General features: G+C 37.1%; 1 protein-coding gene across 14 annotated transcripts in view; it reads left to right on the top strand.

Moving 5' to 3' along the window:
* Window positions 1-16,202, top strand: part of PRPF40A (pre-mRNA processing factor 40 homolog A) — a 64,427-nt gene that overhangs the window by 14,718 nt on the left and 33,507 nt on the right. For all 14 annotated transcript variants that reach the window (XM_005573201.5, XM_065525490.2, XM_045368252.3 and 11 more), the window contains 3 exons: window positions 9,897-9,977; window positions 11,426-11,456; window positions 13,498-13,514. In XM_005573201.5, coding sequence (XP_005573258.2) covers window positions 9,897-9,977; window positions 11,426-11,456; window positions 13,498-13,514 — 129 coding nt within the window. The remainder of the gene's footprint in view (window positions 1-9,896; window positions 9,978-11,425; window positions 11,457-13,497; window positions 13,515-16,202) is intronic.

Raw genomic sequence — 16,202 nt, 5'->3', positions numbered from 1 at the left:
CCAGGCATTAGGATTAATGTATTTTTCATCTGCAGTGATGAGTAGGTTTAATGAGGTGAGGAATCCTCTTGGGCTGACTTGTAGGCCTATGCCTAACTTCAACATTAACTCCCTCCCTAATAAGTTAGTCCCTGCCTCAAGGATTAACAAAAACTGAATATGAGCTGATCGATCCTGGTATCTGACCTCTGTGTTTTTTAAAATTTTTCTTTAAATCTTTCTCCTTTTACCTGAGATGAAAAGTTCCTCCAAAGAGTAGGCAATATTAGATGGAGGGAAACAAACAGGCACGAGCCGCCCCTGAATTGACCAAAAAGGTGATAAGCTCATGCTTAGGGCCCACTTCTGAATTTATCAAGGGCTCCTGGTGGGACTCAAGATAAAAGAGACAGAGCCCCTGACCCCCCTATTCTTCCTCAAAAGTCATGAGTGGAAGGGCTTCTTTCTCCTTTTTAAATTTGGGACGTCTGTCTTCAAGTGGCCTGTTCTACATTTGTAGCACCTATCTTACCCTTACCCCCTCTCGGTTCTGAGATTCTTTGACTTTGCTCCCCCATACTCTTTAGAGGGCCTGGTAAATGAGAGCCTTGGTTCTTTAAAGGAGAGTTTGGACCCTTTATGGGTTCTGGCCCCTTGAAGCTCTGTTTAGAAGTATATGGGTTTGGAGTCATGTGTTGGAAGGTGGATAATACAAGTTTTGTCTTTCGTTTTTGCCTTTCTTCATCTGTCCTCACATACACCTTTTGAGCTTTCCTGAGAAGTTCACTTAGGGGATGGTCTTCCCAGTTTTGTACTTTTGTAATTTTTTTGAGATGTCTGGCCATCTTCTAGTGACAAATTGGAGTTTTAATATTCTTTGCCCAAGGGGATCTTCTAAATTGAGGCCTGCGTATTGTCTCATTTGCTCTTTCAGTCTATCTAGGAATCTCATAAGCCCTTCATCCTTTTTTTGTTGTATATCAAATGCTTTAGAGAGATTTTGGGTTCGGGTACTGATACCTGAATTCCTTTTATTATTATCTCCCTTAGGTCCTGCATGTTTTCCCAGTGAGCCAGGTTTTTATTGTCCCACTGGGGGTCTTGGGCGGGGTTTTCTGGTCCACGGTAGGAGCTTTTTGACTGGGAGGACGCTCACGTTCCCAAATTACCATAGCAGCCCTACGAATCATACTCCTTTCTTTTCCTGAAGGATGTCCAAGATGTACATTAACTGTACCCAAGTGTATAACCGAGGTCCTAAAAATTGATCAGTTTTAAGGGAAAGAGAGCAGGGGCTGACTCTTGAGTTGTAGAGGGGAAAGGGAAGTTCTGGATATACTTTTTACATTGCTCTATTTCATGTTGGAGTCCCTTTAAGGAGGGGTCCTTAGGCTAATAAGGGACAGGCTCCTGGGATGATAATTTCTAAGAGTCAGGATTGTAAGGAGGAGGAGTAACGTGAGTAGGTGAAGGATCTAGAGCGGGACTTGGGGTGGCAACAGCTGCCTGAGGAGAGGGGTTGGGAACACTGAGCCGGGGAGGATGGTCTAGGGGATCCCATGTGCTGGAGTCTTTGAGCATTGGAACTAACTTATCTAATTTTTCCTTTTGTGATGCTAGATCAGGTTCTTTCCTAGTTGTCTCTAAGGGAAAAAGGAGGACAGGTACCTGCCTCCAATAAAGAGCATAGTCCAGTTCCTCTTGAGAAACTGGGCTTTTGTCATTGACATATTGAATCAAAAACTGACACATCGCACCCTCATTCGACCCAAACTGTGGCCAGAAGATTGAGGGTTTGAGGATGAGTCCCCGAGTCCAAATAAAACAGTAATATTTTATCATTTGTTGCTGTTTCTTAAGTTTAGTCTTCTCGTTATCTTTCCAGTATTTTAATACGAGACCTAGGGGACTATCGGCGGGAATATCTTTACTGCCATCTTTATCCTTTTTACTCTGTCTTGCTTGGGGTATTTCCCATGTCAGGTCCTAGTTAGACTCAATGCCTCGTATTAGAGACTTCTTGCCTGAAAATTCTTCTCTGGAGACTTGTTAAGTCTCAGTCCCTCGTATTAGAGATTTCTTGCCTATCCTTTAGCCCCACTTCCTGGAGGCTCCTTGCACCCTTCTTTTGCTTCATCCACTCTGGCCACTTCCCTCATGCGAATTTAGGCCCCTCTTGGCATTGGCGTGCCGGTATGAGCCCCACAGCAGGATCTGCCCTAAGCTGTATGAAGTGACCACAGAACTACAGATAGGACCCCCTCACTCTGCACAGCAGTAGTGCTTAGTACCATTCACACAAGCAGCACTGAAAGCAGTAGTGCTTGTGATCATTCACACACACTTTCATCCTTCAGAATATCCCGACCACCAAGGAAATACTTTGTCACCCCTGCAACGTTTCTTACCTTGGTCTGTGTACAGAGTTACCTGGTTGTCGCGGTATGTGAGAATCCTTTCCCCAAGCTGCTGGCCTGTATCTTTCCCTGTTGCTGAGAGTCTGGGTGTATTTGTCGGTGGGTTCCAGTCTCTACACTGAGGCCACTTCAACGAGGCAGTGGGTCACGCCTTCCCATGAGAAGTGACCAGAGACCTGTTCACCGAAGGAGAATGGGATCCTGGGTGGGCCCCCAAATTGTTGGAAGTAAATGCTTGGTGTTGCAAAGTGAAAATATACTCAGGCAAAGGTTTTCTCAGCAAGGCAATTTACTTCTGTAGAAGGGTGCGTCTTGCGGATAGAGCAATGGCAAGAGCACACCGGACAAGGGAGGGGAAGAGGTTCTTATTCATTACACAGCTGGTCCCTACTGTTGTGTCTTTCCCCTATTTGCTAGGGTTGGACCGCACAATCTAAACTGACTCGATTGGCTAATGTTTGTAATTGAACACAGCTATCTAGGCGGGAAGGGGAAGGCTATCTGTTATGGAGTAAGGCATGTCTAGACTTGTCAGGGCATGTCAGGGTGCTGCAAGGGCAGGAAGGGTTAGTTATAGCACGGATAACTATAGAAACTAGAGAAACAAAGAACTTGAGGAACTGGGAATTAAAACCTTTTGAAGAGGAATTTATCATCTCTGTCATGATATTTTGCACTGGTGGATTTAAAAGGAAATCCACTTCTGCTTCTTTCTTACTTAGTGAACTCAAAGTGGAAATCTGTATCTTCTCCCAGTCTGAATGGTTCTGTTAGTCATGAAGGACTAGTGAAGACTGTCTTGAGTTGAAATTCAGTTTGCTTTGTCTTAGGCTTTGTTTTTTGTTATTTAATGAAATTCTTGTATTTATCTTAGACTTTGATTGCTTTTTTTTTTTTTGAGACAGAGTCTTGCTCTGTCGCCAGGCTGGAGTGCAGTCGTGCGATCTCAGCTCACTGCAGCCTCCATCTCCCGAGTTCAAGCAATTCCTTTGCCTCAGCCTCTGGAGTAGCTGGGACTACAGGTGTGTGTCACCACGCCCGGCTGATTTTTTGTATTTTTGTAGAGATGGGGTTTCACCATGTTGGCCAGGACGGTCTTGATTTGTTGACCTCATGACCCACCCCCCTTGGCCTCCCAAAGTGCTGGGATTACAGGCGTGAGCCACTGCGCCTGGCCAGCTTTGATCTTTTTAAACAAAATCACATTACGTTGTGAATGGGATCCTTATCATTAGGTCTTGATCTTAGATTTAGGCTAAGACTTTTAAAACTAGCTTTTGATAAATGAATGAGCATTAAGTTCTTGTTTGCAAACACCCATTTGGCCATGTGGAATCAAGAAAGTTGTTACTTCTTTGAAAGATGATTTTAAAGTAATCTAAGTCATCGTGTATTTATGATCATGTATTTGTTAGGTATAGAAAATTAGACCCTTACGGCCGGGCGCGGTGGCTCAAGCCTGTAATCCCAGCACTTTGGGAGGCCGAGACGGGCGGATCACGAGGTCAGGAGATCGAGACCATCCTGGCTAACACGGTGAAACCCCGTCTCTACTAAAAAATACAAAAAACTAGCTGGGCGAGGTGGCGGGCACCTGTAGTCCCAGCTACTCGGGAGGCTGAGGCAGGAGAATGACGTGAACCCGGGAGGCAGAGCTTGCAGTGAGCTGAGATCCGGCCACTGCACTCCAGCTCGGGTGACAGAGCGAGACTCCCTCTCAAAAAAAAAAAAAAAGAAAATTAGACCCTTACTTATACTGAAATGAAGTATAAAGATTTAGCTTGATATACTGCTGAGTCTAGCTTGAAAGACTTGGGGCAGGGGGTAATAATGGTCTTATGTCCTTGTATACTTTTGTCTAAAAGAAGGCTTTGATGACTTTTTAGAGTAAGTTTTAAAGTCATTAATTCTATATGACTTAGTTGAGGCAATGCAATTTTTGTGTATCCCCAGTTATGATTAGAGCTTTTTAAAAAAAGTGTCAGTTCGTTGTCATTTAGTGCTATTTCTAAATTGTGTCACATAATTTGTGTCAAGAATTCTGTCACCATGCTTATATAAGCTTGGAGAGATTATAGCCTATTGAATTTGATCTTCCTGATTGAAAAGTAGATTGGCTAGATGGATTGGATGTCCAATTTACAAATGGGAATAGTAAGGCCCAGAGAATTTAGTGAGTTACTCAGTGACATTGCAGAGCCAGCACTAACCATGATCTTAATCTGAGATTGACTTCTTATTAATGTGTATTGGTTCCTATTGAATATTACTGTGGTTTTACAATATTTTCCCTAGATAACTTAACTGAAGTACTTGAGAGCTAGATAAAGAATAGATGAAGGAAGGGGTGACATAAGATATACCTTGATTAAATGGAGACCATTGGTAATACCTATTATTATTTATTAAGCCTGTTTCTAAGTGCCGTATCTGTATTATCACATTTGTTCTCTATAATAATCCTATCAGACAGTTAATGTTTTTTCTCATTGATGAAGAGTTTGTGGTCCAGAGAGGTCAAATAAATTAGCCCAAGTTAAATGGGATAGGAATTCTGTCAGTCTGACTTCAGACTGCATTATCTGTATATATCAGTATAAGACTATATAATTGAGTTAATTTGCTTAGACCCTGAAGGGGTTGCTATACTTCAGCAGTTCTAAATTCTGTAGGTTGAGAGAGTTTCGCAAATTTTGAATACTGGCACTTGTCTTGTTACATGGTAAAGTTCTATTCTGCATGATAACAATTTGTACAAATATTGCCTACCCTTTATTTATCTAAATATTTCTTATCAAAAAATGATGTTTTGAATTTATGTTGCTCTGGATCAGGGGTATCCAGTCTTTTGGCTCCCCTGGGCCACTCATAAAAAAAAAATAACATTAACAGTAGCTGATGAGCTTAAAAAAAAAAGCCAAAAAAATCTGAACGTTTTAAGAAAGCTTACAAATTTGTGTTGACACATTCAAAGCTGTCCTGGGCCACATGTGGCCCATGGCCCACAGATTGAACAGGCTTGCTTTAGATGAAGAGGAAGTAGGTTAAATGATTTCCACAAAAAAAGCCACCAGTTTACTTTTGGTTGCTAAGGGTATGCTTTAAACATAGATATTTCCATTTATCTCCAATTGAATGAACGTTTAGTTCTATTTAAAGATTCAGTTTGCATTTATTCAAGATTTTTGGCATTTATTTGTATATTCATAAAATAATTTAGTGGTATATGAGATAGTTGTTCCAAAATATTAAAACCGCCTTTATAGGTTGTACTTACCTTATGGAATTTTACTTTAGCACACTTAAGAAGAACCCCAAGTAAAAAGGCAGACATGAAACTTATTTAGGTTATGAATTTGCTGCTACAGGTTTGCAGCAAGAATGGTTTTTAAAAAACCACCAGATTTAGGAGTTAATATTTTTTTCAGGTGATTTTTTTTTTTTTTTGTAATACTAGACAAAAGATAGGTCCAATTGTTTGTCATTTCTTTCCAGCAGGAAAAACTTTAGAAATAACTATGAAGGAAAGAACTTGTGAAGTCCCCATGTGAAGTTCTTCACTTTTAAAGTGCTTTCTTTTCATGTCATGGTAAAATTGGACCAATTGAATTTACACTTTGTAAAATTCACTCACCGTAGCATTGATATTGCTTTCATTACTACCGCTTTTTATTTTCATTTTTAAAAATATGTAGAGTGATAAATGAAATATGTTTGTTTATATGTAACATTAGAAACTTTCTGGGATGCTAAGAATGACTGAACAGGATGTGTGGCGCTCCCTAGTGTTTTGTTCATGTATTTTTTATTTTCCTCAAACTGATGATTCTTCTGAGAACATCTTGATAATTAGTTTTATACTTATTAAAAGAATAGGAAATAGAAATGATTTACATAGTGTAAATATACATATGGTTGGCCACTCATGAATTGTATAAAATATATCAGCTACGTTTTTTAAAGGTGCCAAATTGTTCATAATATTCAGATGTTTAACATTTTAGGAAATTTATGTCTCATACAACTAAAAATTTTGAATTATAGCACTTTTACATATTTACCAAAGTAGTTTAAATGGGAATTTGCAAAGCAGTATATGGTTTTGATTTTATAGTATGCTTCAGATTAAGTAAATATGAACTACCACTTTGTAGCCTTAAGAATGGTGTGGCTCATGGAATTCATTGTGGCGTTATTGTAGCAACTAAGTTAAGAATTTTTCCCCTTTATTATTTTGACGCAACATCCCATTTTCATTGAACTTAAATGTTGAGACACGGTATTAGATTTGTGGGCCACATAGTGACATATTGGTAAATGACAGACTACATACACAATGGTGGTCCTGTTAAATCATATACTACCTCTATGTTTAGATATACAAATACTTAGCATTGTGTTACAGTTGCCTACAGTATTCAGTACAGTAACATGTTATAAGAGTTTCTAGCCTAGGAGCAATAGGCTGTGTATACCATAATAGCCTAGATGTGTAGTAGACTATAACCATCTAGGTTTGTGTAAGTGCATTCTGTGATACACAATGATGATATCTCCTGATGACACAACTCTCAGAACATACGGTCATTAAATGACACATGACTGTGTTTTATGTGCCCTTAAGAGTGAAAAGGAAAAAAAATCTAAATGGTAAATCTGAAACACTCAACAGATAACGTTGTCACCTCTTCATGGAAAGAAGAAGTATACCTACCGTGACAGAGGAGAGAGCAAAGACATTTGAATGTTTTAACTCTTTTATTATTGGGATGAGGGAGGAAAAAATCACTTTTGAGGATTTGAGCCATAGCCAATTCTCCTAAGTTTGCATCTTGTATTCCCATTAACAGTAAGTGTTAATAGATAGCTTAGAAACTTTTAATGGTCTCAGATTGATGGTGCTGCCAAAGTGACTGGCATAAATCAACACAATTTCTTTAAAAGATTTAGCTTCAAAGAAAGAGATTATAAAAAGTATCTCTATGTTATGTATATCCTAGAATTAGTAGAGAATGAGAATCATAACATCGCCACAAAGTAGATTTTTTAGACTTGGAAAAACAGACTTAGGGATTCTCAGTCCTCTAAAGGAACTCTAAATTTCTTAAATTCTTACAGTAGTTTTTCCTACAGAATACAGTATTTTGCATGTTTATTGTTTTGTTCTTTGGTTTTATGTTGACATCACAGTTTTGGTTTAAATTACATTAATGATTGATTTACTTTCAGGATATTCAGTTGTATGTAATTTAGGACTTGCAGATTGTCAGGTAAAACAAGATTAACTAGTCTTCACCCCCAGAATTTACGGAGATACGAAGGGAGAATGTAGCTTTTTGACATTAAATTTCATTCTATAGTAAATACCATGATTTCCATTCTAAAAGAACATTTCTGAGGTGTTTAAACATTTTAGGTATGGGAAGAAGGTCAATTAAAGAGAGAACTATGTCAAACTCTGTATGTTCTTTAGTGATTTTCAAATACTGCCTGCTGTAAGTCTCATTGGCCTGGTCTACTAAACTCTTATATATTGGTTTTTATGTGGCTTTGTTTTTAAGTAAGATTTTATCTTTATATGTGTGATAAAGTCAGGATATTTCAATTTGAAATTACATTTATTTGTACAGTCTGCTACTGCCATGAGAGAATGTTCTTTTTTTGAGACGGAGTCTCTCTCTGTTGCCCAGGCTGGAGTGCAGTGGCGCCATCTCAGCTCACTGCAGCCTCCACCTCTCATCCTCAGCCTCCCAAGTAGCTGGGACTACAGGCACGTGCCACCATGCCTGGCTAATTTTTTGTATTTTTAGTAGAGATGGGGTTTCACAGTAGCCAGGAAGATCTTGGTCTCCTGACATCGTGTTCCGCCTGCATTGGCCTCCCAAAGTGCTGGGATTACAGGAGTGAGCCACCGTGCCCAGCGAGAGAATGTTCTGTTGCTTTATGCAGATTTTACTCTACTTTAAAAAAAATACCTTTAATTCTTAGAAGTTACTTTGATTGGTTTTTCTCTTTAAGTTTTCAGGCCTTGATCTGTCAATTTAGCTTAGAATTCTAGTGTTGGTTATGTTACTAGCTTTTGATTTTATATATAGGTTACTTAAAGTAGCAGGCTGTTTCTATGTTGCCTGTCATGTATCTTGGTTGTTTTCCAATGCAACCAGTTACCTGATTCAGCGTATTTTACATTGGCCTAAAGCAAAATTACGAAGATATATCTATTGGCTGGAGATGTATGGGCTGGGAGTAAGCCTAGTTATAGTTCTTTCTAATTTGATTGTTGTGTTTTTTCTCCTTACCTTGTAAATTATTTTTCTGATTCTCAGTCTGGATGATGGAGGCTTGCCAGTGCTTCGGTTTTCAAATTCTGTACCTTAAAAAAAATACGTACTATTTGGATCATATTCCAAGTCAGCCACCACATTCTTATAGTCACAATTTTTGTCAAAAAGTTTTGTTTAATGATGTTTAGACAGTTTATTGGTTGTTTTTAACCCGTTAACTCCATGCTACTTTATTTTAATAGGTACCTTAGCCTCATTTAGCTTCATGGGTCACTTTCACAAGGAATACAATTCAGTGTGTGAATGTTCTTACATAACTTTAGAAGGCTTGAATCTGTATGTTCCTGCTGACCATATGCTTATTTTCTGTTGTTCCTATTTCTCAAAATGTTCATTTACTTTGAAATTGTTTAATAACTGGTTACCTTGTTCCAGTACCTGTGATTATTGTATGTAATTTTTGTCCCCTTCTGAATTTCCTTAGATCTTTTTAATGGTCATTAAAATCAAAATTGTGATGTGGGATTATACTAATATAGAGGAGCATTGGGTCAAATTCTTCAGAAACTTGTGTTAATCTTCAGGATTTATATTCAGACTTAATAGAATTGATTCATAGATTTGAATGGTAGTTGTTGATAAACTAAATTGAGCTCCCAAACTAATATCTTCAGATATTTATGTATGTGCCTTAAGTTTTCTGTACATGAGAGGGGATAGATGACTTGTGATTTAAAAAGGGTTTTTTTAAATGTATTTTTTTAGGTCATTGTTTGGATATTAGCACCTTTGATCTAGGATTTTGAAATGTGCCACATTATAAAATTTATTCAGTACATGTATTAAAAATCAAAGGTGAAAAATACTGAAAAAATTTTATGTTAAATTCTCTTGCTCCAAAGAAGTGAGAAAAATATGACTGTTGTGTTACAACTAAAAGGAAATTAATGTTTTTTTAAATTCAGGCTAGAAATAACGTAATAGTCCAAACTTATTAAATTTACTTGTTAAAATAATTTTGACCGTATATATAAAAACTGTGACATAAGTATTAAAATAGATTATTGATAAAGTACTTCATTCATTCAACAAGCACTTACTAAGCATACTATTCACATGGTATAGTGTTTAGTGGTTTTTAATCTTAAGTTATGGGATTCTTGAAGTCATATTAAGTGCTTTGGTTTTATAGTAACCTTTTTTACTTTTATTTTAGATGCCTGGAATGATGTCGTCAGTAATGCCTGGAATGATGATGTCTCATATGTCTCAGGCTTCCATGCAGCCTGCCTTACCGGTAATCATGTGAAAATAACTATTTTCTGTGAAGTAATGTTTTGATTGATTGCTTTTATATATGGAATAATAATACCTATATACTTGATAGGCAATCATGTTAGCCGTTGAAGTGCCTGTGTAGTACTGTAATAAAATACAAGAATTACTGTGGACTTTCAGTTTCTTTTCTTTTCTTTGTATTTTTGAGACAGAGTCTTGCTCTGTCAACCAGTCTGGAGTGCAGTGAGTGACATGATAACAGCTCACTACAGCCTCAACCTTCCGGGCTCAAGCAATCCTCCAACCTCAGCCTTCTGAGTAGCTGAGACCACAGGCACGTGCCACCACGCCGAGCTAATTTTAAATTTTTTTTATAGAGATGAGGTCTCCCTGTGTTGCCCAAGCTGGTCTCAAACTCCTGAGCTCAAATTATCCTCCTGCCTCGGCCTCCCACAGGGATGACAGGCATGAGCCACTGCTTGTCCTGGATTTAGTTTCTGTAACTTCAATGATAGGCATTTAGATTTTTTCCTATATTGATATTATATGTACATTCTTAATTATTAGGTTAATTCTGTATTAAGACCAGAATACTGAAAAGTATACAATGTGAGCCAGAAACATTTTATTGGTCTGATAACATGTAAGTTTTAAAGGGTAAACATTTACTTCACTGAGTGCTAATTAAAAGTTGGTATAATATGATTTAATACTAGATTTAGAAATCAAGGTTTAATTGGAAATCCACATTCTGAGACTTCAGCTGTGGCAAATTAATTAGAAAATCTATTAAACAGCCTTACCACCTCTATCGGGTAGTATAGTAATATAAATTATTACGAAATTCAAGTTTAACTTCTTTATTCTTTATGTGGTTGTAATGAACAGATGTGACATACTCCCTTGAGGTGGTAAGTTTGCAATGTCTTTCCCAAAATCCTAAGACGAGATATATTTCAAAAATTCTTTATAATACTGGAAAGTAACACATTGCATATAATATGTAAACATTTCCTGCGAGGTCCAGGGCAATGCCGTCCAACTTAATAATGTTAGTATTTTTGCAGCTAAACTAAACTGAAGTGGGATAAATGAAGTTTGTGGAGTTTCATGTTCATTTAGGGCAGGTTTTGCCACTGTAGTGAGTTTTGGTACCATACTTGAAAAAAGTTGGTTTTCAGAGGGTTTTGGTTTCCAGAATTGTGGGTAAAGCATTGAGGACCTTGTGTACACTTGGTGACCATATAACATTTAAACTACTCCCGTAGCCTCAGTTTGCTGATCTCCTTTACAATTTATAGCAAGCTCGGGGAACTGAGACCACTAAAAGTTTTGCTAAGAATCTTTGAGTCACAGGCTTGAGGATTATACATAGCAGGTACTGATTTCACTATACTTTATGAGGAACTTATATAAAATATACTTTAAAAGAGATGAATAACACTAATTTCATTTTTCTTCTTACAGCCAGGAGTAAATAGTATGGATGTAGCAGCAGGTATGTATACTATGTATGGTGGTATGTGTTAGACCTCATTTGGACAGTAGCAGCCCTATTATAATGAGGAGTAAAAAAAGCAGGATCTCTTGGACTTTATATAACCTCCTTTTTCTTTTTTCCGCAATAGGAAACTGGGATAGCGTTGACAATTGAAGTCTTTTTGTTGTTGTTGTTTTGAGATGGAGTCTCGCTCTGTCACCCAGGCTGGAGTAAGTGGCAATCTCGGCTCACTGCAGCCTCCGCCTCCTGGGTTCAAGCGATTCTCCTGCCTTAGCCTCTCAAGTAACTGGGACTACAGGTGCATGTCTGGCTAATTTTTGTATTTTGGTAGAGACCGGGTTTCATCATATTGGCAAGACTGGTCTCGAACTCCTGACCTTGTGATCCGCCCACTTCGGTCTCCCAAAGTGCTGGGATTACAGGCGTGAGCCACCGCGCCCGGCGATAATTGAATTCTTAGGAAATTTTTACAGTTTTAGGTCAGGAGTTCTGGACCCAATTAGGTCTGCAGATATTCTTTGGCCCACACAATGTTCTTCAATTTTGTAATTATTGCTAACATTTGTAGTCTGCAGATTTTGAGTTTGAATTTATTTTGAAAAGTTGGATGATCTGACTATTCAATACTTAACAGTAGTCCTGTCAACACAGTAAGTGCTCAGAGAGTATATGTTAAATGAACTCTGGTTGAGTTCATATTTGTACTCAGCAAGCATTAGAATGACGTAGTGACTCCATTCTGTAGTATGAGCTCTCCTTGGCATTCTAGACTACTTCAGAGTTAGTTTTCTGTCATCTCCTTGGCCCTTGTATTGATAGCCATTGGAGTAAATATCAGTTCCCAATAACTGGCCATTTTGACTCATAAGATTTTAATATATATTAATAATGCCTCCAGTATCATGAATACATAGCTGTCCACATAAATTAATATTCCGGATGCCGAACTTCATCCCACGATTATGACAAGATTGTGTTCTGTTATAAACAGTATTGGTTGAAAGGTGTTGAAAATGTACTGTGTGCTTTTCTCTGGGTTCAAATGGGACTTAATTGATTTTTTGAAGATGTTTCACAGATTTCATTATTTAAACTAAAATGTTCTGAAATACCTAATACAATTATTTTCTTTTATTTAGATATCTAGAGCTGGGTACTGTTACCCTCAGTAATCCTGGAAAATTACATAATTTTTGTTTTTAGTTACTTTTAAAATGCTTTGGCTCTACAGTGATTTTCTATACTAGCTTCTTTTGAGTGTACTCAGTATATACAAACTTAGTTTTGTTTTGTTTTACATACAATCTCCGTTTTTATTTTATTTACATGTTTAAATTACTAGTTTCTAAAGTTTAAGATTATTATTAGGAGTTTTGTGACTAACATGCATTTCAAAATCTCTTAAGGAGTTTTCTGTAGTAGTATAGAGGACAGTAACATCTAATAGAACTTTCTGCAGTGATGGAAATGTTCTGTAATCTGTACTGCTTAATACAGTAGCCACTAGACACATGTAATTATTGTGTATTTGAAATGTGGCTGGTGCAACTGAGGAACTGAATTTTCTAAATTTTATTTAATCTTAAATTTTAATTTAAAGGGATGTCTGGTGTCTGATCGCTGTTGTGTTGTACAGCACAAATCTGGAATTCAGATAAAGTTATCAGGAATCTAAAGCTGTAGAATCAGTGGTAGAGGCATTATTGTGCTTTGGTAATATACTTAGTAGAGAAAGAGGAATAAGAAACATAGTCACCTATTATAGTAAGGAAAGGAGAAATAAAAGGCAATGTTGAATACTTCTCAGACTGCCTCCAAGTGAGTTTGTAGATTGAAAGTTCAAACTCTGAGAATGTTTTGTACTATAGATGTTTATTTTGTGGGAAAGATAGCTAGCACATAGTTCATATGAGATAGTCTCAAAATCTTGAGGATGAGGAGGAATAAGTACTATGAATATATGAATAAATATCAAAACTTATGAAGGAGAGCATGATTTATCATGGTGTAAATACTTTGCCTGTTTTTTATTTTTTAGGTACAGCATCTGGTGCAGTAAGTACTCTTTAAACGTTTGTAATATTTTAATTTTAGTATACTTTAACCTACTTTACAATTATTCTTTTTTCTGCTCTAAGGATTATCTGCTAAGTCTTTGCATTAATCCATAGTTTTCCCTTTTCCCTTTTTTTCTATGATAAGGATTGAAAAATTTATTTATTTTAAAATCTAGTTTCGGTGGGGCTTACTGAGAGATGAGAATCATACGTATCAACTTTTAAAAGGATTTAAATTCTTCCCATCACATTTAGAAGGGAAGCAGAACTTGTAGGTGCACAGTACTTAACCTAGTAATTACAAATTAAGCATTACATTAGGAGATAATCTTTTTTTTTTTTTTTTTTGAGACAGAGTCTCGCTCTGTCACTAAGACTGGAGTGCAGTGGTGCGATCTTAGCTCGCTGCAGTCTCCGCCTCCTGGGTTCAAGTGATTTTCATGTCTCAGCCTCCTGAGTAGCTGGGCCTACAGGCACCTGCCAGCATCCCTGACTAATTTTTGTATTTTTAGTAGAGGCGGGGTTTTGCCATGTTGGCCCGGCTGATCTTGAACTCCTGGCCTCAAGTGATCTGACTGCCTTAGCTTCCCAAAGTGCTGGGATTACAGGCGTGAGCCACAGTGCCCGAGAGATGTTAGGCGATAATTTTATTTTTTTAATGTGTATATATATGGATAGGAAAATTTATGTACCTTAATTTAAAAACATTTTTGCTATTTTGCTATTCCTTAAAGATCAATGAAAGGAAGAGTTTTGTTTATAATCTCATTTAATCATAATGTTCCTGAGAGGTAGCTGCTATGCTACTGTTACAGTTAACAGAATTGATTGCAAATGTTGTTTTTCGCATTTGGAGAGAAGATTTTAAATTAAGAATTTTATTTAAATGCTTTAAAAACATTCTTGTGTCTTTTGCCTTAAAAGTTGAATGGTTGCAAAATATCCTTTTGGGTTTTTTTTGTTTGTTTGTTTTTCTGAGACAGAGTCTCACTCTGTTGCCCAGGCTGGAGTGCAGTGGCTCAATCTTGGCTAACTGCAACCTCCACCTCCCGGGTTCAAGCGATTCTCCTGCCTCAGCCTCTTGAGTAGCTGGGACAACAGGCATGTGCCACCATGTCCGGCTAATTTTTGTATTTTGTAGAGATGGGGTTTCACCATGTTGCCCAGGATGGTCTTGAACTCCTGTCCTCAAGTGATCCGCCACCTCGACCTCCCAAAGTGCTGGGATTTCAGGCATGAGCCACTACGCCCAGACCATTTGGTATTATTCTACTATAAGTACCTGCTTTTATTTTTGAAAAAGGATAACTTAATGGTTTTTTTTTTCTTATTTAAATAATGCAGGCTCATTGGGAGGAAAACAAAGCAGACATGAGTTAAAAAGGAAGTAAAATTCATCCTTAATTTTTGGACCATGAGGGAACCACCACCATTAATACCTTAGCTGAAGATCTTTTTGTGTGTTACTTAAGCATAGACAAATACATACACATTTTACATAATTGGTTCACGTTATATGTGCTTAAGTTATTTGTTAAATACACTTTTTCTTGTTTAAAAGTTTTTTGTGAAAATCTGTGTAAGTTCCTTAATGTAGGTGTAATTTTTTAAATGACTTTATAAAGTATTCTTTGGCATAGAGACACATTAAACCATTCACTTATTAATGGAAATTCTGTTTACATCTAGGATCCCCTCCCAATTATGAACAATTTTTTTTTTTACACCTAAGAAAGATTCCAGGAATAACATATTCGGGACGGATCGTGTGTAACTAGTCATGTTGTTTTTCAAGAATATAAAAAGACATATCTAATAATGGTGTAGTACCATGTCTTTTTCTTCAAGAATCTCTAGCAGCAATAGCCAGTATCACTCATTTGAATTTTAGTGAGTGGACATGGGTTTAAAGTGATAGTTTTTCTTTGATTCTTAATGAGATTGAACATTTTATTTGGTATTTGGATTTCTCTTCTGTTAACCTGTCCTGTCCTTTCCTGTTTTTAGGTTGGATTATTTTTTATTTTTTCCTGTAAAATTCGTTTTAAGAGTTTTTCAAATGTTATTGATGTTAACCCTTTAATAATCATGAATTTCAGATATTTTTCTTAGTCATTGGTCTGTTGATTTTGCTTTTAATGATCTTGCCACATAACCTTTTAGTATGTTAATGTAGTAATTAGATAGGTTATCTCTTTTAGCTGATGAGTTTATTGAAATTTTTACAAAAGTTTCCTCATTGTATTTTCTTGGAAGATTCTCATTGCTTTTTTTTTAATCATTAAGTGTTTGATTCATCTGGAATATCTGTCTATAAGATGGATAGCCAGTTGTGTCAGCTATCAAACCAGTTTTTCTGACTTTAATTGAAAGCTCTTTATTGTCATATTTAAATTCTCACGTGTTCTGGGATTTATCTCTGTGTTTCCTTTTCCACTGTTTATTTCTATTTGTGTATTTCTAAACCAATATTAATACTTTTCCTGGCCAGATGCAGTGGCTCATGCCTGTAATCTTAGCACTTTAGGAGGCTGAAGTGGTAGGATTTCTTGAGCCCAGGAGTTTGAGACCAGCCTGGGTAACATGGTGAAACCCCATCTCTACAAAAATACAAAAATTAGCCAGGCATGGTGGCACACTCCTGTAGTCCCAGCTCCTTGGGAGGCTAAGGTGGGAGAATTGCGTG

The sequence above is a fragment of the Macaca fascicularis genome, chromosome 12 (assembly GCF_037993035.2).
Source record: "Macaca fascicularis isolate 582-1 chromosome 12, T2T-MFA8v1.1".
In the NCBI taxonomy this organism is placed as follows: domain Eukaryota; kingdom Metazoa; phylum Chordata; class Mammalia; order Primates; family Cercopithecidae; genus Macaca; species Macaca fascicularis.
Note: the sequence above shows the minus strand (reverse complement) of the source record. Positions and strands in the feature narration are given on the sequence as shown.